At 37.8% G+C, this 25,016-nt stretch overlaps 1 protein-coding gene across 2 annotated transcripts in view; it reads right to left on the bottom strand.

Annotated features, from left to right (window-relative positions):
- The window catches only part of LanA (laminin subunit alpha), a gene marked incomplete at its 3' end in the record, with an annotated part of 194,735 nt that overhangs the window by 36,068 nt on the left and 133,651 nt on the right, over positions 1–25,016 (bottom strand). For both annotated transcript variants that reach the window (XM_070102874.1, XM_070102875.1), the window contains 5 exon segments: positions 509–679; positions 2,804–2,897; positions 8,290–8,479; positions 14,468–14,704; positions 21,450–21,606. In XM_070102874.1, the coding sequence (XP_069958975.1) occupies positions 509–679; positions 2,804–2,897; positions 8,290–8,479; positions 14,468–14,704; positions 21,450–21,606 (849 nt within the window).

Consider the following 25,016-nt stretch of genomic DNA (forward strand, 5'->3'; position numbering starts at 1 on the left):
AAGCTACTGGGTTCAAACTTCACATTTGTGAGATCTCAGCTCACAGTGCAGGATATTCAAAACAGTTTTGGTGGCACATAGGGTATGCATTTGTGACTTGTGTGTTTATAGGGCTAAGCAAGGCAGTAAATAAATGATAACTGAAAACAGAAGCAATGAAAATTATATTGTGTGAATAATAAAAAAAAATCATCGATGATAATAGTGAAAAATAAATACTGTATTATATTAATATTACACTGTCATACTTAAAATTTAACTGTGACCACATAAACATAACATTTATGAGGGTATTCATGAAAACTGGTGAGCCAGACTTGAGTTCAGGCTGTGGGAAGGCAGGGCAGGGATGTCGTAATTCAAGATCATTTGAACTGTGATGTCCCAGCACTAATGGCAAGACAGCTATTTAATAATGTGAATGCATTCCTTCAGTGTGTCACTTTACCGTGATGGGAAATTACAGATGCAGTAAAAAGTTAACAAAATATTAAAAGTTAAAACATACCCTTGGTGTTTGCCAGTATAAATCAGCTGAGGAGCAATAATCTGACTTGCCAAAACAGAAACACTTAGTACATCCATCAGGGTTACTTTCTTCCAAGTTGTATGAACCTGTCCGACATGTGTCACACGAACGCCCTTGCACGTTGATTTTGCAATAGCAGCTGGCATCATCCTGCATGAATGTTATAAAATAAGTGTTATAGCAAGGAACGAAATGTTACAGAAAAAGCTTTTATTTGGAAAATGTTGCCTTCTGCTGGAAGTCCAAGCCCTTGGCCCACAAAACCTCCTTTACCCCCTCCCTCCAACCTATTCAGGGATGACCCCTACCCCGCCTTCCTTCCCCAACAGATTTATACGCTCTCCAAGTCATTCTACTTTGTTTCATTCTTTCTAAATGACCAAACCACCTCAACAGCCCTCTGACTAATACTTTCAGTAACTACACACCTCCTCCTAATTTCCACACTACAAATTCTCTGCAAGATATTTACACCACACATTGCCTTCAGACACTGCCTCTAGCCGCCTTGTCGCTGCAGCATTTACAAGCCATGCTTCACATCCATATAAAAGTGTTGGTACCACTATACTCTAGTACACTGCGTTCTTTACCTCCACATTTTGTCTTCACAGATACCTCAATGCACCACTCGCCTTTTTCTCTTCATCAATTCTATGGTTTACTTCATCCTTCATAAACCCATCCACTGATAAGTCAACTCCCAAATATATGAAAACATTTACTTCTTCCATATTCCCTCTCTCCAATGTGATATCCAGTTATTCTTTATCTAAATTGTTTTACACCCTCATCACCTTACTCTTATCTACATTCACATTCAACTTTTACATACCTCCCCAAACTCGTCCACTAACCTTTGAAACCTTTCTTTAGAACACCCCGAAAGCACAGAATCATAAGCAAAAAGTACCTGTGTCAACTATTTGTAGTTGATCAATGGTTGGAGCACTAGTGGTAACAACGTAGATCTAATTTGGACAGTTAAGGGGTTAAAGTACATACAACAAATGTTAATTTTACACAAAATTAAAAAAATACCTATTTAAAAACAGAATGCAAAATAAACAATGTAAAGAACAATAAAGCACAATACCATGACTGGAACAGTATACAAATAACCTGCATATAGGAGAGAGGAGGTTCAAGTCAGACCGAAACATCATTGTAAGCTCCTCTCTCCTATGTGTGGGTTATTTGTGTAAACAATGTAAACATTACCTAAGAACATAAGAAAGGAAGAACACTGCAACAGGCCATTCTTTGCACTACAACCACATTTCCTCTATTCATTAGACATGGCCTCTCCTATATTACACTTGCCTTCCATTTTGAATTCTTATTCACAAAAAAATATGAAATTTACTCTATTTCTTAGATAATAAAATATAATTAGAAAACATTGGTTATGGTTTAGTGTCCTAATAATTTAATCAGACCTATTAAAAACCCATAAAACAGACTAGGGGGATGTGGGAGCCTCAGCCATCTTTTGGAATGCTGGCAAAAATCAAATATTTCTGCTAATCTGATCTCAATTTCAAGCAACTTCCAGTCCTAAACATCAATCAAAATCATCACTACTTTAGTAACTTGTCTTCCATTCTGTCAAGTGATACCAAGAAACAACCAATAAACCCATAAATATCATACAAGAAAAAAAAAAGCAAAGTTGCTAGTTTAAACCATATGCACAGTAACATTTGTTTTTCTTATCATGCACCACGTGGGGTAGGATATTTTTATATGGTACACACTCATTGCAGACCCATTCTCTCATACCTAGAGAAAAATTCACCGTTCACACCTTATCTGGTCATTGTAAAAGCAGTAGTAGTCATTAAAACAAGAAAGGCAAAAGGGGTGTGCAGTTGGCAGCTTGGAATCCTATCACCAAATGAGTGGGAAGCAGCTGAAAAGTGGAGGAAAAGAGATGGGGAAACAAAGGTTCTTGGCTTTTTGGTTGGTATTCAAAATTATGCTATGTGAACAGCCATTATAAAGTTCTCCACTTTATGTGGAATTAGGGACCGATGGCCTGAGTGAGCTTAGGTACAGCTCTCATGGTCCTGGAATGTATCTACTGCAAAAAGTGATGAACACCAGTATTCAGGAAAATTACTACCATTATAGTATGCTAGGCAAAAAAATAAAATAAATTAATTCACTAATTTTTGTCAGTTATCTTTATAAATTTGAAATAAAACAGGCTATTTTCCCTCTAAATTACTATTAGTGAATACTATACTGTGAAAGAAACACCACATTACTAACCTGGCTACATATATCTTCCTCAGTGCCCCTCAAGTCACAGTCACACAACTGACAGAATGGGAAAGACCAGTAGCCTGCAGCACACTGATCACATCTGACACAAAATTATTAATTAAATTCTGTGGAACAATTATCATTAGTAATAAGAATTTATTACAAAAAACTTAATTTCTAATACAACTGTATTACTATAAAACACTAATCTATTAAAATAAGCAAAGCTATAATTTTCAAGATTAAAATTACAGTACCATAAGAATGAGCAAGATATCACTCAAGATAGTAAAAAAATTTAAGATAATCACGATGGCTACTCTGAGGGGACTTGGGCTAGAGCACACCACAGCCATGCTGGTTTGGGATTTGACTGTAAAAGTCTGCCATTGTGGCCACAGTGGGGCACATGTTAACCCCTTGACTGTTGCAACCCCAAATCTTGAGGTGCCTCCTTGTGTCGTCAAAAAAAAAAAAAAAAAAAAAAAAAAAAAAAAAAAAAAAAAAAAAAAAAAAAAATATAAATAATAAAAATCTTATAAATGATAGAGAATCTTTTCCCGATGGTAATGACACCAAAAGAACGAAATTTGATGAAAAATGTATGGAATTATACTCTCACGAAGTTAGCGACCTCGGCGACATTTATGAATCAGCGATTTCGCTCACTTTGAGTCCTATTTTCGGCTAATTCCACTGTTCCAGTCGACTAAACTCATAGCTATTTCTTTAGACCTCCATTTGTTCTATTGACTGAGTGCAAGAAACTGCCCATTTACCGATTTTAACTACCCAATAACGTGGTGGTCAGAAATTTGCAATTTGGCCAATTTCACGAAAATTAAAAAATATGCCAATTACAAAATAGGGTCCAGAATGAACAAAGCAGACATTCTTGGCTCTAAAATAACATTTTCTTTGTTCATCAGTCATGTCTCCAGCCCCCTCTGTTATTATTCATGCTTTCTATTTTGAATTTTTATTCAAACAAAAAATAGAATATTTACTGTTATGCAGACTACTGCAATATTGTAATAATTATATAAATAATGTCAACCCATTCATGACTGCATATTAGAATGGCTAGTTGGACATTTATTGGACAATGACATCATTTGTTTACTTTTGAACATCGGCAAAAAAACATTTTCCCTACTTTGAGCTCCATTTCCAGGTTCTTTTTATAGTAAAATCAAGCAAAATCACCTCTATTTCTATAATATGTTTTCCATTCTATCAAATGAGACCAAGAAAACGAGAATACAACCATAAATACTATACAAAAATAGACCACAAAGTCGGCATATTAATTAAAAAAAAAAAGGAAGTTCGGGTGAGATATAAGCGACTATTGGCAGAAAGGTGGGCTAGTGCAAAGATGAGTAGTGGGGGGGTTGAAGAGGGTTGGAATAGTTTTAAAAATGCAGTATTAGAATGTGGGGCAGAAGTTTGTGGTTATAGGAGGGTGGGGGCAGGAGGAAAGAGGAGTGATTGGTGGAATGATGAAGTAAAGGGTGTGATAAAAGAGAAAAAGGTAGCTTATGAGAGGTTTTTACAAAGCAGAAGTGTTATAAGAAGAGCAGAGTATATGGAGAGTAAAAGAAAGGTAAAGAGAGTGGTGAGAGAGTGCAAAAGGAGAGCAGATGATAGAGTGGGAGAGGCACTGTCAAGAAATTTTAATGAAAATAAGAAAAAATTTTGGAGTGAGTTAAACAAATTAAGAAAGCCTAGGGAAAGTATGGATTTGTCAGTTAAAAACAGAGTAGGGGAGTTAGTAGATGGGGAGATGGAGGTATTAGGTAGATGGCGAGAATATTTTGAGGAACTTTTAAATGTTAAGGAAGAAACAGAGGCAGTAATTTCATGCACTAGTCAGGGAGGTATACCATCTTTTAGGAGTGAAGAAGAGCATAATGTAAGTGTGGGGGAGGTACGTGAGGCATTACATAAAATGAAAGGGGGTAAAGCAGCTGGAACTGATGGGATCATGACAGAAATGTTAAAAGCAGCGGGGGATATAGTGTTGGAGTGGTTGGTACTTTTGTTTAATAAATGTATGAAAGAGGGGAAGGTACCTAGGGATTGGCGGAGAGCATGTATAGTCCCTTTATATAAAGGGAAAGGGGACAAAAGAGACTCTAAAAATTATAGAGGAATAAGTTTACTGAGTATACCAGGAAAAGTGTACGGTAGGGTTATAATTGAAAGAATTAGAGGTAAGACAGAATGTAGGATTGCGGATGAGCAAGGAGGTTTCAGAGTGGGTAGGGGATGTGTAGATCAAGTGTTTACATTGAAGCATATATGTGAACAGTATTTAGATAAAGGTAGGGAAGTTTTTATTCCATTTATGGATTTAGAAAAGGCATATGATAGAGTGGATAGAGGAGCAATGTGGCAGATGTTGCAAGTATATGGAATAGGTGGTAAGTTATTAAATGCTGTAAAGAGTTTTTATGAGGATAGTGAGGCTCAGGTTAGGGTGTGTAGAAGAGAGGGAGACTACTTCCCGGTAAAAGTAGGTCTTAGACAGGGATGTGTAATGTCACCATGGTTGTTTAATATATTTATAGATGGGGTTGTAAAAGAAGTAAATGCTAGGGTGTTCAGGAGAGGGGTGGGATTAAATTTTGGGGAATCAGATTCAAAATGGGAATTGACACAGTTACTTTTTGCTGATGATACTGTGCTTATGGGAGATTCTAAAGAAAAATTGCAAAGGTTAGTGGATGAGTTTGGGAATGTGTGTAAAGGTAGAAAGTTGAAAGTGAACATAGAAAAGAGTAAGGTGATGAGAGTGTCAAATGATTTAGATAAAGAAAAATTGGATATCAAATTGGGGAGGAGGAGTATGGAAGAAGTGAATGTTTTCAGATACTTGGGAGTTGACGTGTCGGCGGATGGATTTATGAAGGATGAGGTTAATCATAGAATTGATGAGGGAAAAAAGGTGAGTGGTGTGTTGAGGTATATGTGGAGTCAAAAAACGTTATCTATGGAGGCAAAGAAGGGAATTTATGAAAGTATAGTAGTACCAACACTCTTATATGGGTGTGAAGCTTGGGTGGTAAATGCAGAAGCAAGGAGACGGTTGGAGGCAGTGGAGATGTCCTGTTTAAGGGCAATGTGTGGTGTAAATATTATGCAGAAAATTTGGAGTGTGGAAATTAGGAAAAGGTGTGGAGTTAATAAAAGTATTAGTCAGAGGGCAGAAGAGGGGTTGTTGAGGTGGTTTGGTCATTTAGAGAGAATGGATCAAAGTAGAATGACATGGAAAGCATATAAATCTATAGGGGAAGGAAGGCGGGGTAGGGGTTGTCCTCAAAAGGGTTGGAGAGAGGGGGTAAAGGAGGTTTTGTGGGCAAGGGGCTTGGACTTCCAGCAAGTGTTCGTGAGCGTGTAAGATAGGAGTGAATGGAGACGAATGGTACTTAGGACCTGACGATCTGTTGGAGTGTGAGCAGGGAATTCAGGGAAACCGGAGCAGGGGATTCAGGGAAACCGGTTATTTTCATATAGTCGGACTTGAATCCTGGAAATGGGAAGTACAATGCCTGCACTTTAAAGGAGGGGTTTGGGATATTGGCAGTTTGGAGGGATATGTTGTGTATCTTTATATGTGTATGCTTCTAAACTGTTATATTCTGAGCTCCTCTGCAAAAACAGTGATAATGTGCTAGTGTGGTGAAAGTGTTGAATGATGATGAAAGTATTTTCTTTTTGGGGATTTTCTTTCTTTTTTGGGTCACCCTGCCTCGGTGGGAGACGGCCAACTTGTTGAAAAAAAAAAAATTAAAAAGTTTGTTTAATTCAAACATTGGCTCAGAGACAAGCTTGTACACCTCATGGTGGGTTACAAGACCAAACTCATCCTAACAGCGGGTGAGAGGGTCTAGAGGAAGTGTCTCATAGCAGCAGTCACTTGGGTATGCAAAACCATCAAGGAGATTCAAGGCACCGTCTACCTTACAAAAATCTTTTGCACACCTACTGCTATATAACCTTCACACATAAAGTCTTGCCCACATGACACCTTTGATCTGGCCTCCAGCATCCATATCTTCACTGACTAATGACATAACTTCTCTCATAGCCATCATCCAGAAAGTATATTATGGAATATTTTTTTTTCCTGTAAACTTGATAAAGCTCAATCCAAACTGAATAATCATCTAATACAAAGGTTTTGCACTATGTCTTTATATTCACTACTGATCCTACTTTAAGGTTATTACATAAATCTTTCATCATTGTTTTTGTTGTAACATTTACTTCATTAATCCAAGATCATCTTTTTTAAAATTTTAAATTACATTGCATTATTAAGTATTACATTTAAACATGATATACCATACATTTTTTTTTCAACAAGCTGGCTATATCCCACCAAAGAAGAGTGGCTCAAAAAGAAAAAAAGAAGTTTCTCTTTTTAAGTTCAGTAATTTATACAGGAGAAGGGGTTACTAGCTCCTTGCTCCCAGCATTTTAGTTGCCTCTTACGACACACATGGGTTACGGAGGAAGAATTCTGTTCCACTTCTCCATGGAGAATTTACAATATATATACCTTTACATAACTTTCTGGTCTTATATCTAAAATATCTATCATTTAAATAGTTGATTTTGTTTAATAGGCTGATGGATATACAAATATTTAATTACATTTCTGTATTAGCTTATGTCTTGCATAAAACACTGAGCATAAAACAGTATAATCTTTGTAAAATATCACTGTGTAACTTATTCTCACAACATCACAATTGCCTGTGATTTTTTATTAATAAAATATCTGATTTTGAATTTTGAATCTTTTGACATGCAGTCCATTCTAAATCATGAGAGGCATCAGAGAACAAAACATTTGATGTGTGGTGTAAATATTATGCAGAAAATTTGGAGTGCGGAAATTAAGAGAAAGTGTGGAGTTAATAAAAGTACAGTGGACCCCCGAATAACGATCAGCTCCCAACTCGACCAATTATGTAAGTTTATTTTTGTAAGTGCTTTTGTAGGTGTATTTTTAGGGGTCTGAAAAGGACTAATCTAATTCACAATATTTCTTATGGGAACAAATTCGGTCTATAACGGCACCCAAACAGACTTCTGGATTGAAATAATATCGTTATGCGGGGGTCCACTGTATTAGTCAGAGGGCTGAAGAGGGGTTGTTGAGGTGGTTTGGTCATTTAGAGAGAATGGATCAGAGTAGAAGGACATGGAAAGCGTATAAATCTGAAGGGAAAGGAAGGCGAGGTAGGGGTCGTTCTCGAAAAGGTTGGAGGGAGGGGGTAAAGAAGGTTTTGTGGGCGAGGGGCTTGGACTTCCAGCAAGTGTGCATGAGCGTGTTAGATAGGAGTGAATGGAGATGAATGGTATTTGGGACCTGACGAGCTGTTGGTGTGAGCAGGGTAACATTTAGTGAAGGGATTCAGGGAAACCGGTTATTTTATATAGCTGGACTTGAGTCCTGGAAATGGGAAGTATAAATTTACCTTCGGCCAACAATAGAATTTTTGCAGTTACATTGTCCACTTTGCAAGTCGCACTGCAGATTGCCAGCTTTAACACCAGGTGGAGAACACTGACACTCCTCACACCCAATAATAGGATCAAAGCCATAGGTATACAGTGCACACCGTTGACAACGATCACCTTCCACACGGGGTGGACAAATACATTCACCTACAAAAGAAATGTTGTGATTAGTATTTTCAAGAAGGCATTCTGCTGACATTATGCCATATATTACTTCTGGCAAATATTAATAAATTATTAATATTATTATTTTTTCTTTAATTTAATACACTGGCCATCTTTCACTAAAGCAGGATGACCCTACTTTTATTATTAATATTTTTGTAATAAATACCAATCCCTTATGAGTTATAAAATGCTACACAAATGTTAGCAAAATTTGTGCTCTAATCTCTGAATCAAATGTGAGTATGTCCAATATATAAACCATTACCTTAGTGTATTGAGCTTAATTCTCATCCAGGAAAACAACACATTTTCCCACTGAATTACATTTATAACAAACTATTTTAATTACAATTACACCTACCATCCGACTTACGACCAAGCTTGGTTCCGACCAACTGGTCGTAAGTCAAAATGGACGTAAGTCGAACCTTTGAAAATTGCCGACATACCTATATAAACTATCTACATAGTACTGTAATGTAATGTACAATCATTATTTCATTCTTTTTACCATAATTTACTTTTATTGCTATACTATTTTAATTATTTACGCACTGTATATAATGTATACATGGTAGTGAACTGTATTGTAAATTTTACATCGCATACAGTATCATATATTACTGCTATCTTTATGTTTTGTCGACACAGTGGAGTGGGAGAATACTACTGGTAGTGTCATCCTGCCAGAATGTAGTATAACCTATACCCGAAGTAAAGAGAAACAACTCTGGAACATGTGTAATACGAATATCCGGCTGGCTGGCTGGGTGGCCAGGTGAGTGGCTGGGTGGGTGGTTGGCTGACTGAATGTGGCTGTCTCTCTCTCTCTCTCACACACACAGGTACACGTAAGTAAAGTAATCATACATAGTATAAATTACCTAGGATAACCCAAAAATTCCAGACACAGTGCTATACAGTGGATCTGTGCTCCAGTGCCCTAGGTACACGTAAGTAAAGTAATCATACATAGTAGTTGTTGTTGTTGTTGTTACCAACCTGGACACGAATGGTTTTTGTTCACTCTGTCAAGCCGACCAGAAAAACATCTCATATTTGTTAATTTATATGTTTATATGTTATGTAGCATGTTTATTATATAATTTTGAAAAAATCATAGATGGATTAAGCCAAATGTCTATATTAACGTTTTATACACATTTAATGTGCCTCAGTGATTATTATTGTGTTATCATTATTAATATGGCATCTTCAAGACCAACTGCACTCTTAATGAGTGGCTCTGAGACAGACAAGCAGACAGAAAGACAGACACCCAGGTAGACAGAAAGACAGACACACAGGTAGACAGAAAGACAGACACACAGGTAGACAGAAAGACAGACACACAGGTAGACAGACACACACAGGTAGACAGAAAGACAGACACACAGGTAGACAGACACACAAGTAGACAGAAAGACAGACACACAGGTAGACAGACAGACACACAGGTAGACAGAAAGTCTCACACAGGTAGACAGACAGACACACAGGTAGACAGAAAGACACACACAGGTAGACAGACACACTGGTAGACATAAAGGCAGACACACAGGTAGACAGAAAGACACACAGGTAGAAAGAAAGACAGACACAGAGGTAGACATAAAGACAGACACACAGGTAGACAGACAAACAGATGCACAGAGATACAGACAGACACAGATATACAGGCAGACAGATACAAGAGACAGGCTTATGTGCAACCGTGAAAACAAATAGAGTTGGAGAGTAAGAGCCTTTTTTGCCACAATTTCCAGTGCAAGATTCAGACTTCATCTTAGGGGCCATGGTGAAATTTACTGTCCAGTTAGTACAGTTAATACAGTATGATGCTGCTGATAGGACAGGGTTACTCAAACTGATGCTGCCTGCATGACGCATTTGCCGCCGCGAGTATTGTCAAATATTGTACAGTGGTGTGCATCAGCCGGCCCAGCCCAGCTGCCAGATGCACGGTTGTAAGTCGAGTGGACGTATGTCGAGCAGGTCGTAAGTTGGATGGTAGGTGTATTCCTATCATATATTAATACCCAAAAGTTTATTTTTCCTTCACAAAACATTACCTTGCTCACACTCCCACAGCTTGTCAGGTCCCAAAAACCATTTGTCTCCACTCCTACGTAACATGCTCACACATGCCTGCTTTATGTCCAAGCTCTTAGCACACAAAACCTCTTTTACCCCCTCCCACCATTCTTTCCTAGGATGACCCCTGCCCTGCCTTCCCTCCATTACTGATTTATACACCTTCCAAGTCATCCTATTTTGTTCCATCCTTTCTAATTAACCAAACCACCTCAACAACCCCTCAACAGCCCACTGGATAATAGTTTTATTAACTCCACACTTCCTCCTAATCTCTAAACTATGAATTTTCTGCATAATATTTACAGCATACATTGCCCTTAGACATGACATCACCACTGCCTAGTTAGTTTAATATCTTTATTATGAACCCCATACCCATCCTGTGGGCAGTAGTCAAAAGATTACAGAGGCACATAATGGGTCCAGGGACTGGGCCTCAAAGTTTTGATAGCTGAGCAAGTTACAAAGGTAATGAACTCACAATTTACAAAGGTAATGAAGTCACAATTTACAAAGGTAATGAACTCCAGGTAGGTCTGGTCACAATCATGACAAGTTACAAAGGTATTTACAGATTACAGAGGTACGTAATGGGTCCAGGGACTGGGCCCCCAAAGTTTTGATAGCTGACACCACTGCCTCCAACCTCCTATTCGCTGCAACATTCACAACCCATACTTCACACCCATGTAAGAGTTGGTACCACTATACACTCATATATTTCCATCTTTGACGCCATGGATAATGTTCTTTGTCCCCACAGACACCCGATTTGACTGATGGAGGTAGGAAGTACAGTGCTTGTACTCTAAAGGAGAGGTTTGGAATATCTGCTGTTTGGAGAAACATCTGAACTGTCGTATCTGTGCACTTCTGGCGAGTCAGTGATAGTGTGAATGATGGTGAAAGTATTTCATTTTTGGGTCACTGCCTCGGTGGGAGACGGACAGCATGTTAAAAAAAAAAAAAAAGTTTATTTTTACAAAATAAATGCACCCAAGCTGTCCTCACCTCACAGTTTTATGAAAAGAATTAACAAAATACTGTACTGAAAAAGTACTTAAGAGTACATCACAGCATGATGGTGTTATTGCTGAATATAAGCGTTGTGATGGCACACAGACCAGCTAGATTGTTCTGCTGGCACCAGAGCTGGTTGAGGGTTGCACTAGCTCCAGGGGTCTATTAGATCCTACACATTGTACCTTGCCAACTATGCCTAGTATATATGCCCAGTGCTGTGAGATTAACTAATGGTATGCTCTAAATCTGTATTCTATGATGCATACATTTTGAATTGGCAAAAGACCTTGGTAAACCACCAAAATTAACTACAAATTAAACTTACAAAATTAACTTACAATGTTAAAGCACTCTTATTTTCCCACAGGCAAAAATTATAAACAAAAATCATGATGAGAAGAATTTTCCAACTACAATATTCTGTATCTAATGTCATTTACTTTTTCAAATTGAATTAAAAGCACTATGCAGTATTCTGAGGAGTCCCTCTCTTCCTTTCCTCTCTCTTTCTTCCCCTGTTACCCATTCCATCTCTCCTACTTCCTTACATTCCTTCCTCTCTTACATTCCCTCCCTCCTGTAATGGGAAGGAAAGGTGATGGAGTAAAGCAGGAACAGCAACAATGATACATGATAATATACACTTGGAAAATCCTAGAGGGATTAGTACCAAACTTACACAAGAAAAATCACTCCCTATGAAAGCAAAAGACTGGGCAGGAGATGCAACATTCCCCCAGTGAAAAGCAGAGGTGCCACGAGTACACTGAAAGAGAACACAATAAGTGTCCGGGGCCCAAAACTGTTCAACTTCCTCCCTGCATACATAAGGGGAATTACCATTAGACCCCTGGCTGTCTATAAGAAGGCACCAGACAGGCACTTAGTACCTGACCAACTGAGCTGTGGTTCGTATGTCAGTTTGCGTGCAGCCAGCAGTAACAGTTTGGTTGATCAGACCCTGATCCACCACAAGACCAGGTCTCAGACCAAGCCACTGGAGCATTGACCCCCAAAACCCTCTCCAGGTAAACTCCAGGTAATGACTACCTAACTCTCTCTCTCTCTCCCACTGCATGTGACACAGATCTTGAATTATGCTCTCTGACAAATGCTCACTGCTGTGTTTAGGGTATTTGGTGTCTGTGAGAAAGTAGTGGTGATAATTTTTGCAGCCCCAGGTTGTGTAGTGGGAATAGAGAGTGGTGGAGTATGGTGAATTGAGACTTGCACCTCAGCCACAGACTGACCACCTATCACCCCAACAAACAATTATTAACTGGTTCCAAAGTGCCGATATTGTAAATGTGAATGACTAAGTCAGATCATTGTAAGTCAGGAATCTACTAAGTCACCTGTAATTATTATACACTTACCAATATAGTTGCTTAGTCTCAACTGTCACTGTACACCATCATTTAATAATAAATATTACACTAACTCTTCAATGAACTCTTATTTCTATGTATAGCATTCAAATAGATTTTTTAAGAACAAGTTTAAATATGCATTTTCTCAATGATATTGTATTTTACAGAGCACAGTATCACGATTTGATAAATTAAACTTATGTTCTGATACACATCTCTAAGACTAAAACAAAAAGCCATAAATCAGATTATTTCTTCTTCACAGTCTGATTATTTTTAATAAAGAAATGAGATCAATCAAAATATCGAAATATCGACTTGGATGACAGCCAATAAACTTACGCTTAACACTGACAAAACTACTATATTATGTTTGGTAGCAGAGCAGATGCACAAATTAACATTAAGATCGACAACACTCTAATTACCAGACATAATGAGGGCAAATTCCTAGGCTTATACCTTGACAACAACCTGAATTTCAGCACCCATATCCAACACATAACCAAAAAAGTATCCAAAACAGTTGGGATCCTCTCCAAGATACGATACTACATGCCGCAAAATGCCCTTCTCACACTATACCACTCACTTATTTATCCATACCTCACCTATGCTATTTGTGCTTGGGGATCAACTGCAGCAACACACCTAAAGCCAATAATAACCCAACAAAAAGCTGCAGTAAGAAAATCACTAAATCCCATCCCTGGCAACACACCCCCCCACTCTTCATAGATCTAAATTTACTCCCTGTTCAGTACATCCACACTTACTACTGTGCAATCTACATCTACAGGACCTTAAACTCCAATATCAACCTTGACCTAAAACGCTTTCTTGATAGTTGTGACAGAACCCACAGGCATAACACCAGACACAAACATCTCTACGACATTCCCCGTGTCCGACTAAACCTTTACAAAAATTCAATGTATGTCAAAGGCCCTAAAATCTGGAACACCCTACCTGAGAACTCTAGAACTGTAGACACATTCATCACCTTCAAAACTACCATTAGAAAACATCTTATCTCCCTGATACACCCCATCAACTAACTACACGAATACCACCTGGTGGTTCACACTTTCACTCACCCATTTGACCATAAACAGAAATATTAATCTCAATCTTAAAATAATGAATCCTATGATACTCCAATACTGAAACTATGTACTGCACCAAAACAAAAGCATTCACATTGCTAAACTCACAAACTAGTATTTAGTCACTTAGCCATAATACCAACTTACCTCATAATTTGTAATATTTTAAAATAAAGAATTAAACTAAGTCTGCCCGAAATGCCTAGCCATGCTAGGCGTTCTAGTGGTACACTCTGTAATCATTATTTAACTACATGTAAACCACACAACAACCAAATTCTGTAAATTCAACATTGTAATCTTTATAGAGAATAAACTTTGAATTTGAATTGAGTGGTAGAGGAGAGAAACAAAAAGAGAAGGCAACAAACCAGTAGCAGGATCACAGAGTGCTGTGGAGGGACAGTTGCAGGGTTTACAGTCAGGAAAACCAAAGAATCCTGTCTTGCAGCGGTTGCAATTGCGACCAATAACATTTGGATGACAAGGGCACTGTCCACCAAAGCTCTCACACTCAAAGCTTACAGAGCCATGGAAATCACATTGGCAAGGTAAGGCCCCACTGTTATATTCCATTGTCAGTTCAAATGCTGCATCCTTGCAGAAGCCTGTAAAATATCAACATTCTCTTAGTAACAAATTTGATGACATACAGTATAAAAAATGTTTTAACTAATGTATTTTTTTTTTTTTTAGCAAATCTGTGACCCTAACTTACTAAAATCATTAATTAACAATAAATAAAAAACTCAAAAAATTCAGCAATCATAAATGAAAGGTCCAAAGACGTATCTTAACTAACGCACTGTGCATTGTTTAGCAATTTCAACCAAATCAAATTACAATAATTAAAAATAAAATAAAAAAATGGCAAGCACATAAGAAAGGAACATGACAATTTCAGAAGCCTGTATACTGGTGTGAGCTTTAATCAGGTCCAAGTTTGATGTCTTTGGCACTATTTTTTTTATACAAGATCTTCTTTGTTAGTAGGTTGGTAGACAGCAACCACCCAGGGAGGTACTACCGTCCTGCCAAGTGAGTGTAAAACGAAAGCCTGTAATTGTTTTACATGATGGTAGGATTGCTGGTGTCTTTTGTCTGTCTCATAAATATGCAAGATTACAGGCATGTCTTGCTACTTCTACTTACACTTAGGTCACACTACACATACATGTACACGTTTATTTATACACACTCATCTGAGTTTTCTTTGATTTTATCTTAATAGTTCTTGGTCTTATTACTTTTCCTTTTATATCCATGGGGAAGTGGAATAAGAATCTTTCCTCCGTAAGCCATGCGTGTTGTAAAAGTCGACTAAAATGCCGGGAACAATGGGCTAGTAACCCCTTTTCCTGTAAAGATTACTAAAAAGAATAAGAAGAAAATTGTCAAAGTGGGAAGTCTGAATGTGCGTGGATTTTGTGCAAATGATAAGAAAGAGATGATTGTGGATGTTATGAATGAGAAGAAACTGGATGTCCTGGCTTTAAGTGAAACAAAGCTGAAGGGGGTGGGAGAGTTTCAATGGAGAGGAATAAATGGGATTAGGTCAGGGGTTTCAAATAGAGTTAGAGCTAAAGAAGGAGTAGCAATAATGTTGAAGGATAAGCTATGGCAGGAAAAGAGGGACTATAAATGTATTAATTCAAGGATTATGTGGAGTAAAATAAAGATTGGATGTGAAAAGTGGGTTATAGTAAGCGTGTATGCACCTGGAGAAGAGAGAAGTGTAGAGGAGAGAGAGAGTTTCTGGGAAATGTTGAGTGAATGCATGGGGAGTTTTGAATCAAGTGTGAGAGTAATGGTGGTTGGGGATTTCAATGCTAAAGTGGGTAAAAATGTTATGGAGGGAGTAGTAGGTAAATTTGGGGTGCCAGGGGTAAATGTAAATGGGGAGCCTTTAATTGAGCTATGTGAAGAAAGAAATTTGGTAATAAGTAATACATATTTTATGAAAAAGAGGATAAATAAATATACAAGGTATGATGTAGCACGTAATGAAAGTAGTTTGTTAGATTATGTATTGGTGGATAAAAGGTTGATGGGTAGGCTCCAGGATGTACATGTTTATAGAGGGGCAACTGATATATTGGATCATTATTTAGTTGTAGCTACAGTTAGAGTAAGAGGTAGATGGGAAAAGAGCAAGGAGGCAACAACAAGTAAGAGGGAGGTGAAAGTGTATAAACTAAGGGAGGAGGAAGTTCGGGTGAGATATAAGCGACTATTGGCAGAAAGGTGGGCTAGTGCAAAGATGAGTAGTGGGGGAGTTGAAAAGGGTTGGAATCGTTTTAAAAATGCAGTATTAGAATGTGGGGCAGAAGTTTGTGGTTATAGGAGGGTGGGGGCAGGAGGAAAGAGGAGTGATTGGTGGAATGATGAAGTAAAGGGTGTGATAAAAGAGAAAAAGGTAGCTTACGAGAGGTTTTTACAAAGAAGAAGTGTTATAAGAAGAGCAGAGTATATGGAGAGTAAAAGAAAGGTGAAGAGAGTGGTGAGAGAGTGCAAAAGGAGAGCAGATGAAAGAGTGGGAGAGGCACTGTCAAGAAATTTTAATGAAAATAAAAAAAAAAATTTGGAGTGAGTTAAACAAGTTAAGAAAGCCTAGGGAAAGTATGGATTTGTCAGTTAAAAACAGAGTAGGGGAGTTAGTAGATGAGGAGAGGGAGGTATTAGGTAGATGGCGAGAATATTTTGAGGAACTTTTAAATGTTGAGGAAGAAAGGGAGGCGGTAATTTCATGCACTGGCCAGGGAGGTATACCATCTTTTAGGAGTGAAGAAGAGCAGAATGTAAGTGTGGTGGAGGTACGTGAGGCATTACGTAAAATGAAAGGGGGTAAAGCAGCTGGAACTGATGGGATCATGACAGAAATGTTAAAAGCAGGGGGGGATATAGTGTTGGAATGGTTGGTAATTTTGTTTAATAAATGTATGAAAGAGAGGAAGGTACCTAGGGATTGGCGGAGAGCATGTATAGTCCCTTTATATAAAGGGAAAGGGGACAAAAGAGATTGTAAAAATTATAGAGGAATAAGTTTACTGAGTATACCAGGAAAAGTATACGGTAGGGTTATAATTGAAAGAATTAGAGGTAAGACAGAATGTAGAATTGTGGATGAGCAGGGAGGCTTCAGAGTGGGTAGGGGATGTGTAGATCAAGTGTTTACATTGAAGCATATATGTGAACAGCATTTAGATAAAGGTAGGGAAGTTTTTATTGCATTTATGGATTTAGAAAAGGCATATGATAGAGTGGATAGAGGAGCAATGTGGCAGATGTTGCAAGTATATGGAATAGGTGGTAAGTTACAAAATGCTGTAAAGAGCTTTTATGAGGATAGTGAGGCTCAGGTTAGGGTATGTAGAAGAGAGGGAGACTACTTCCCAGTAAAAGTAGGTCTTAGACATTGATGTGTAATGTCACCATGGTTGTTTAATATACTTATAGATGGGGTTGTAAAAGAAGTAAATGCTAGGGTGTTCGGGAGAGGGGTGGGATTAAATTATGGGGAATCAAATTCAAAATGGGAACTGACACAGTTACTTTTTGCTGATGATACTGTGCTTATGGGAGATTCTAAAGAAGAATTGCAAAGGTTAGTGAATGAGTTTGAGAATGTGTGTAAAGGTAGAAAATTGAAAGTGAACATAGAAAAGAGTAAGGTGATGAGGGTATCAAATGATTTAGATAAAGAAAAATTGGATATCAAATTGGGGAGGAGGAGTATGGAAGAAGTGAATGTTTTCAGATACTTGGGAGTTGACGTGTCAGAGGATGGGTTTATGAAGGATGAGGTTAATCATAAAACTGATGAGGGAAAAAAGGTGAGTGGTGCGTTGAGGTATATGTGGAGTCAAAAAACGTTATCTATGGAGGCAAAGAAGGGAATGTATGAAAGTATAGTAGTACCAACACTCTTATATGGATGTGAAGCTTGGGTGGTAAATGCAGCAGCGAGGAGACGGTTGGAGGCAGTGGAGATGTCGTGTCTAAGGGCAATCTGTGGTGTAAATATTATGCAGAAAATTCGGAGTGTGGAAATTAGGAGAAGGTGTGGAGTTAATAAAAGCATTAGTCAGAGGGCAGAAGAGGGGTTGTTGAGGTGGTTTGGTCATTTAGAGAGAATGGATCAAAGTAGAATGACATGGAAAGCATATAAATCTATAGGGGAAGGAAGGAGGGGTAGGGGTCGTCCTCGAAAGGGTTGGAAAGAGGGGGTAAAGGTTTTGTGGGCAAGAGGCTTGGACTTCCAGCAAGCGTGTTAGATAGGAGTGAATGGAGACGAATGATACTTGGGACCTGACGATCTGTTGGAGTGTGAGCAGGGTAATATTTAGTGAAGGGATTCAGGGAAACCGGTTATTTTCATATAGTCGGACTTGAGTCCTGGAAATGGGAAGTACAATGCCTGCACTTTAAAGGAGGGGTTTGGGATATTGGCAGTTTGGAGGGATATGTTGTGTATCTTTATATGTGTATGCTTCTAGACTGTTGTATTCTGAGCACCTCTGCAAAAGCAGTGATAATGTGTGAGTGTGGTGAAAGTGTTGAATGATGATGAAAGTATTTTCTTTTTGGGGATTTTCTTTCTTTTTTGGGTCACCCTGCCTCGGTGGGAGACGGCCGACTTGTTGAGAAAAAAAAAAAAAAAAAAAAATCAAGTGCATTTTCCTACCTGGGTGGCTCTGTTATATGCTGGTTATAGGTGAATTTGATATAGAAACATGATAATTTGGTTTATACCATCTGTATATGTATTTTCTTCTAATCTGTTGTATTCTGAGCACCTCTGCAAAAGCAGTGATAATGTGTGAGTGTGGTGAAAGTGTTGAATGATGATAGTATTTTCTTTTTGGGGATGCCTCGGTGGGAGACGGCCGACTTGTTGAGAAAAAAAAAAAAAAAAAAAATCAAGTGCATTTTCCTACCTGGGTGGCTCTGTTATATGCTGGTTATAGGTGAATTTGATATAGAAACATGATAATTTGTTTATATGTGACTGTTCATCTGAACTTCTTGGATTTTTCTGTTATTAGAGTACCTGCTAGAGTCTTCCATCTTGGATGACTCAAATTCAAATCACAAAACAAGAATTTTGTTTGGCACTGGGTTTGAAAGGTTTTTCCAAGCTGTCCAAAAACAATTTATTAGCTGCTCTCTGAAGTGCTGAGAATTTCTATCTGATAGTTTGTTTACAATTATAATGATTTTCAATTTTCACTGCTAAAACTTAACTACATCATCAGTGTTGTTAAGAAGTTTAAGTAAGCAAATTTTAAACATACAGATCAAATATCCCTTGTGGCCTGTTTCTCCTTTTTTTTCTTCAGTCGCATGTAATTAGATTTTACCCAGGAGTCCACATTTCAATGTCAATGTAGTCTTTAATATGGGTCTCTGTAAAGGCTGCTAACACTGCATTAGAATCATTGAAGAGTCTATTCATAAAAAGACTTTTGTTGTTGCTGGGTTTAAGACCTTGCATGTTTATAAATATGAATGATATTACAGCATTTGCTTTCATGCCTGGATTCTTATTTTACCATTTGCTTGTATCCACAGTGACATATAGCAATTCAGTTTTAAAAATTACCCATATCATAGGATGAGTTTCCAAGGAGCCTCAGTGTCTTGCACTAAATTTAAGTAGCCTCTTTCAAGTCTACAATTGCCTTCATTATGATATTGGGTACAGGTGATAGGATTCCTATTAGTGATTCATGGAACCTCAACACACAATATAAATTTATGCAGAAAAAATAACCATTTTCTGTGGAAGGCTCTATGAACTACAGTGTTTGCTATCTTTCCTTGTCAACTTTTCCTCGCCAGACTGTTCTGAATAGTGTCCAGAGCTGGTGCTGTGAGTCAGCAAGGAGGAGAAGATGCGAATGTACACAGGAGAATAAAAAGAATTACAAACTAAGTGAAAAAGTAATTTAAGAGTCTATTAATTGTGTTACAGAGAGACATGATACCGTTCCTAGTGTGTTATGAAACATGGACAGAAAAAGCAGTTTTTCATTCTTCAAAATGTTATATTATACATTTGGGAGAGAAACGGCATGGGAAAAGTGTAATTGTTATATGATACTGTAAAGGCTGTCTTCATGCTTCGTGGCGTGACAGCATGATAAAAGATAAAGATTTCATTTCTTTACAAAGGTTCCAATTACAATTTTGATTTGTTAAGTACAAAGAAAGCCACTATCAGGTCGGGGCATTTCGAATTTTGTTGTTACATCATGGACACTGCCATTGGGGTTTCACTACAAGGTCAGGGATACAAATTACCACCTGTCACAACAGCAACCAGTTTTTTAAACAGTCATCCATCTCAAATTTACAAGGGCCATGTAAAAGAGTTGAAAAAGTCATCCATCTCGCATTTACAAGAGCCAGGTAACTGAGTTCATAAAGTGAACTATCTAGAAATCATTCAAGAGGTTTGGAATTTAACCCTTAAACTGTCCAAACGTAGATCTACGTTTTTTCAACATTTGAAAGTATGTAAAAATTTTTTTTTTTTTTTTTTTACATTTGAAAATGTGTAAAAAAAACTTTGATCTACTTTTTTTTTTGTTATATTTGAAAATGTAAAAAAAAAAGTAGATCTACTTTTGGAGCACTACGCATATGAAAGTAGATCTGCTTCGACAGTTTAAGGGTTAAATTCACTGGAAACCTAATTATTAAATTTTTAGTGTAAAGAATGACGATATGCCTAAAATCACTGTCTTTACTGAAACTGTTATTTAAAAAAATGTTTATATTATGGTAGTAGGTTGGAGACAGCAACCGCCCAGGGAGGTACTACCGTCCTGCCAAGTGAATGTAAAACAAAAGCCTGTAATTGTTTTACATGATGGTAGGATTGCTGGTGTTTTTTGTCTGTCTCATAAATATGCAAGATTACAGGTATGTCTTGCTACTTCTACTTACACTTAGGTCACACTACACATACATGTACACGTTTATTTATACACACTCATCTGATTTTATCTTAATAGTTCTTGGTCTTATTACTTTTCCTTTTATATCCATGGGGAAGTGGAATAAGAATCTTTCCTCCATAAGCTATGCATGTTGTAAGAGGCAACTAAAATGCCAGGAGCAAGGGGCTAGTAACCCCTTCTCCTGCATGAATTACTAAATTTAAAGAGAAACCGGCCGTATCTCACCCTGTCTCGGTGGGATATGGCCGGTTTGTCGAAAGAAAGAAGATATATTTATTTATTTAAGCAATCATTACTATGCACTTATTAAAAAACAGTAGGAGAAATAAAGTTAAATTAAAAGATAAACAAGTCAGTTTTAAAAACTAGAAACTGGTATCGTACACACCGGTAGCGTTAGCATCAATGTTGAAGTTGTTTTGTCCACACTGACTGATAAATTCTGCAGTCATATCAAATGGAAGCTCTTGTAGAATTTCTTGAGTAAATTGTTGAGCTGGGACTACTAAAACATAATCCACCCAGATAGATTTATGATTTGGCTCCTAAAAGTTAAAAAAAATATAATACTTAGTGTCACTATATATTATATTATTTTAAAGAGGCATTATTTCCAAAAAGAAAATATAAAAATAAGTGCTGTTTCCCATTTGAAATTTTTGACAAACTAGGAGAATTTTGGTAACTATGCAATCAATGATTGGTATCCCTGTATCCTATAAGCCAGTCCTCAGAATACTTCAATATACACAAAAGGTAGAGTACAATGTGTGTAATAAATTTCTCATGCAGGTATCGGCACTGAAGATCTGACACCTATCAGAACATGTATTCACAAGTTTATGCAAGGAAATTTACAAGAGCCATGTAAATTTCTGCAATAAAAATGGAAAACATCCAAGCAGTTGACCCCAAATAACTTATTTCACAAACACTATGAGCAACTGCTTGTTACTACCATCTATAACTAAACAAACAAGAATCACAGAGACAAGTGCCTCATTACCTCATCATATCTGCACCAATACTATATCCCCACTAAAAGCAGCGATAATCACAGACAACACTATGGACCACTACCCAACTTTTCTCATATCCAACTTAGTTAAGACTGCCTCAGGACATGACTAAGGTCTGCTTTTGGCTATATGATGAGTCATCAGTAAATAACTTGATTGCTTCCTTACATAACATTGACTGGCTAGGTGAGCAAGCAGACAGTCATGTTATTGATGAATATGAATATATAAAGGTAGAAAGTTGGAAGTAAACATAGAAAAGAGTAAGGTGATGAGGGTATCAAATGATTTAGATAAAGAAAAATTGGATATCAAATTGGGGAGGAGGAGTGTGGACGTGAATGTTTTCAGATATTTTGGAGTTGACGTGTCGGCGGATGGCTTTATGAAGGATAAGGTTAATAGAATTGATGTGGGAAAAAAGGCGAGTGGTGGGTTGAGGTATATGTGGAGAAAAAAAATTTATCTTTGGAGGCAAAGAAGGGAATGTATGAAAGTATAGTAGTACCAACACTCTTATATGGGTGTGAAGCTTGGGTTGTGAATGCAGCAATGAGGAGGCAGTTGGAGGTAGTGGAGATGTCCTGTCTAAGGGCAATGTGTGGTGTAAATATTATGCAGAAAATTCGGAGTGTGGAAATTAGGAGAAGGTGTGGAGTTAATAAAAGTATTAGTCAGAGGGCTGAAGAGGGGTTGTTGAGGTGGTTTGGTCATTTAGAGAGAATGGATCAAGGTAGAATGACATGGAGAGTGTATAAATCTGTAGGGGAAGGAAGGTGGGGTAGGGGTCGTCGTCAAAAAGGTTGGAAGGAAGGGGTAATGGAGGCTTTGTGGGCGAGGGGCTTGGACTTCCAGCAGGCGTGCGCGAGTGTGTTCGATAGGAGTGAATGGAGACGAATGGTATTTGGGACCTGACGATCTGTTGGAGTGTGAGCAGGGTAATATTTAGTGAAGGGATTCAGGGAAACCAGTTATTTTTATATAGCTGGACTTGAGTCCTGGAAATGGCAAGTACAATGCCTGCACTTTAAAGGATGGGTTCGGGATATTGGCAGTTTGGAGGGATATGTTGTGTATCTTTATACGTATATACTTCTTAACTGTTGTGTTCTGAGCACCTCTGCAAAAACAGTGATTATGTGTGAGTGAGGTGAAGGTGTTGAATGATGATGAAAGTATTTTCTTTTTTGGGTATTTTCTTTCTTTTTAGGTCACCCTGCCTCAGTGGGAGACGGCTGACTTGTTAAAAAAAAAAAAAAAAAAAAAAAAAAAAATTCTACACAAACCCCAAAACCTCTAACAGTCATTGTCCAATGAAAATGAAGCAGATCTTAGCAGAGAGACTAAGCAGCCCCTGGCTTATAAATAGTATATGTAAATCCATTGAAAAAAAAATCTGACAGGGCCTAATAACAAAAGAACTAACAAAATGATACACATCAATACTTACTAATCTGATATGGAAGTCCAAACAAATGTATTATGTAAACAGATTAAATGAAATAAAAGGTGATATGAAAAAAGACCTGGAAAACCCTCTCTGAAATTTTGGGCTCTAGAAAACTGTCTAGAAACAGAGAGATTAACTTAGTGAAACCAGACGAATCACACATACAGCCTATAGACACTGCCAACAAACTTAATGTCTTCTTTTCTACTATAGGATCAAAACTAGTAAGCAAAATACCAAATGCAAATACTCAGCCACAAGACTACCTCACTGGTAATTACCCACATACTTTATATCTAGCACCAACAAATCCTACTGAAGTCTCACTAATAATTACATCATAAAAACAAGGCAGGAGACCTAAATAACTTGCCACCAGTCATGTATAAAAAAGCAGCTCACGTGGTGTCCCTCATTATTGCAACACTATTTAACAACTCTCCTCAATCTTCAATATACCCATCCTTAATCAAGACAGCAAGGGTTACCCTGATCCTCAAAGGAGGCAATCCAACAGAACTAAGTAACAGACTGATATCTAACTTGCCTTTACTCTCTAAAATCTTTGAAAAAAATAATACATAAACAAATTACAGTGGTCCCTCGCTTTTCGTAGTTCTCGGCAATCGTAAATTTCGCCAATCATAGGGGTATTTTCGTATAAACATGGACTCGCTTTTCATAGGTTGACTCGTGAATAGTAGTTCGTCCGGGACAAGTACGCACGGTGTGAGCCGGGGAGGCCTCCCTACCCAGCCAGTCTGGCATTGTTTACCGGTGAGTGAAGGTCCCCTCAAGTGCTCCTATGAAATATTTCATAATATTCCACTCATTTTAGTGCTTTTAAGTACTAAATAAGCTACCATGGCTCCAAAGAAAGCTCCTAGTGCCAAGCCTGTGGTAAAGAAGGTGAGAAATATGTACAGTGACAAAGTCTTGGGCCATTTTAGGGAAGTGTTAAAGAGACGCCAGAAACAGAGCTCTCTCCACAGTTACTTTGCGAGACAGGACTAGAGTGACTCTCAAGGTGGTCCTAGTGGCATTAAGAAACAGAGAAGAGAAGCAACCCCAGAGAAGCAATTGGTACCTGAGGTGTTGCTGGAAGGGGATTCCCCTTCCAAACTTAAAACAATCCAATCTCTCTCCTCCTCCAGTCTCCCATACACTAAGAAGAATCTCCAATAAAGGTAAGTGTTATGCTGTTAATGTTTCATTCATCATTTCCCATTGTATTGTTTATGTACTACATGTATATTTCATGTAAAAAAAATTTTTGTTTTAATACTTCTGGGTGTCAGGAACGGATTAATTGTTTTTATTATTATTATTATCACACTGGCCGATTCCCACCAAGGCAGGGTGGCCCGAAAAAGAAAAACTTTCACCATCATTCACTCCATCACTGTCTTGCCAGAAGGGTGCTTTACACTACAGTTTTTAAACTGCAACATTAACACCCCTCCATCAAAGTGCAGGCACTGTACTT

This window comes from Cherax quadricarinatus, chromosome 83 (assembly GCF_038502225.1).
Source record: "Cherax quadricarinatus isolate ZL_2023a chromosome 83, ASM3850222v1, whole genome shotgun sequence".
In the NCBI taxonomy this organism is placed as follows: Eukaryota; Metazoa; Arthropoda; class Malacostraca; order Decapoda; family Parastacidae; genus Cherax; species Cherax quadricarinatus.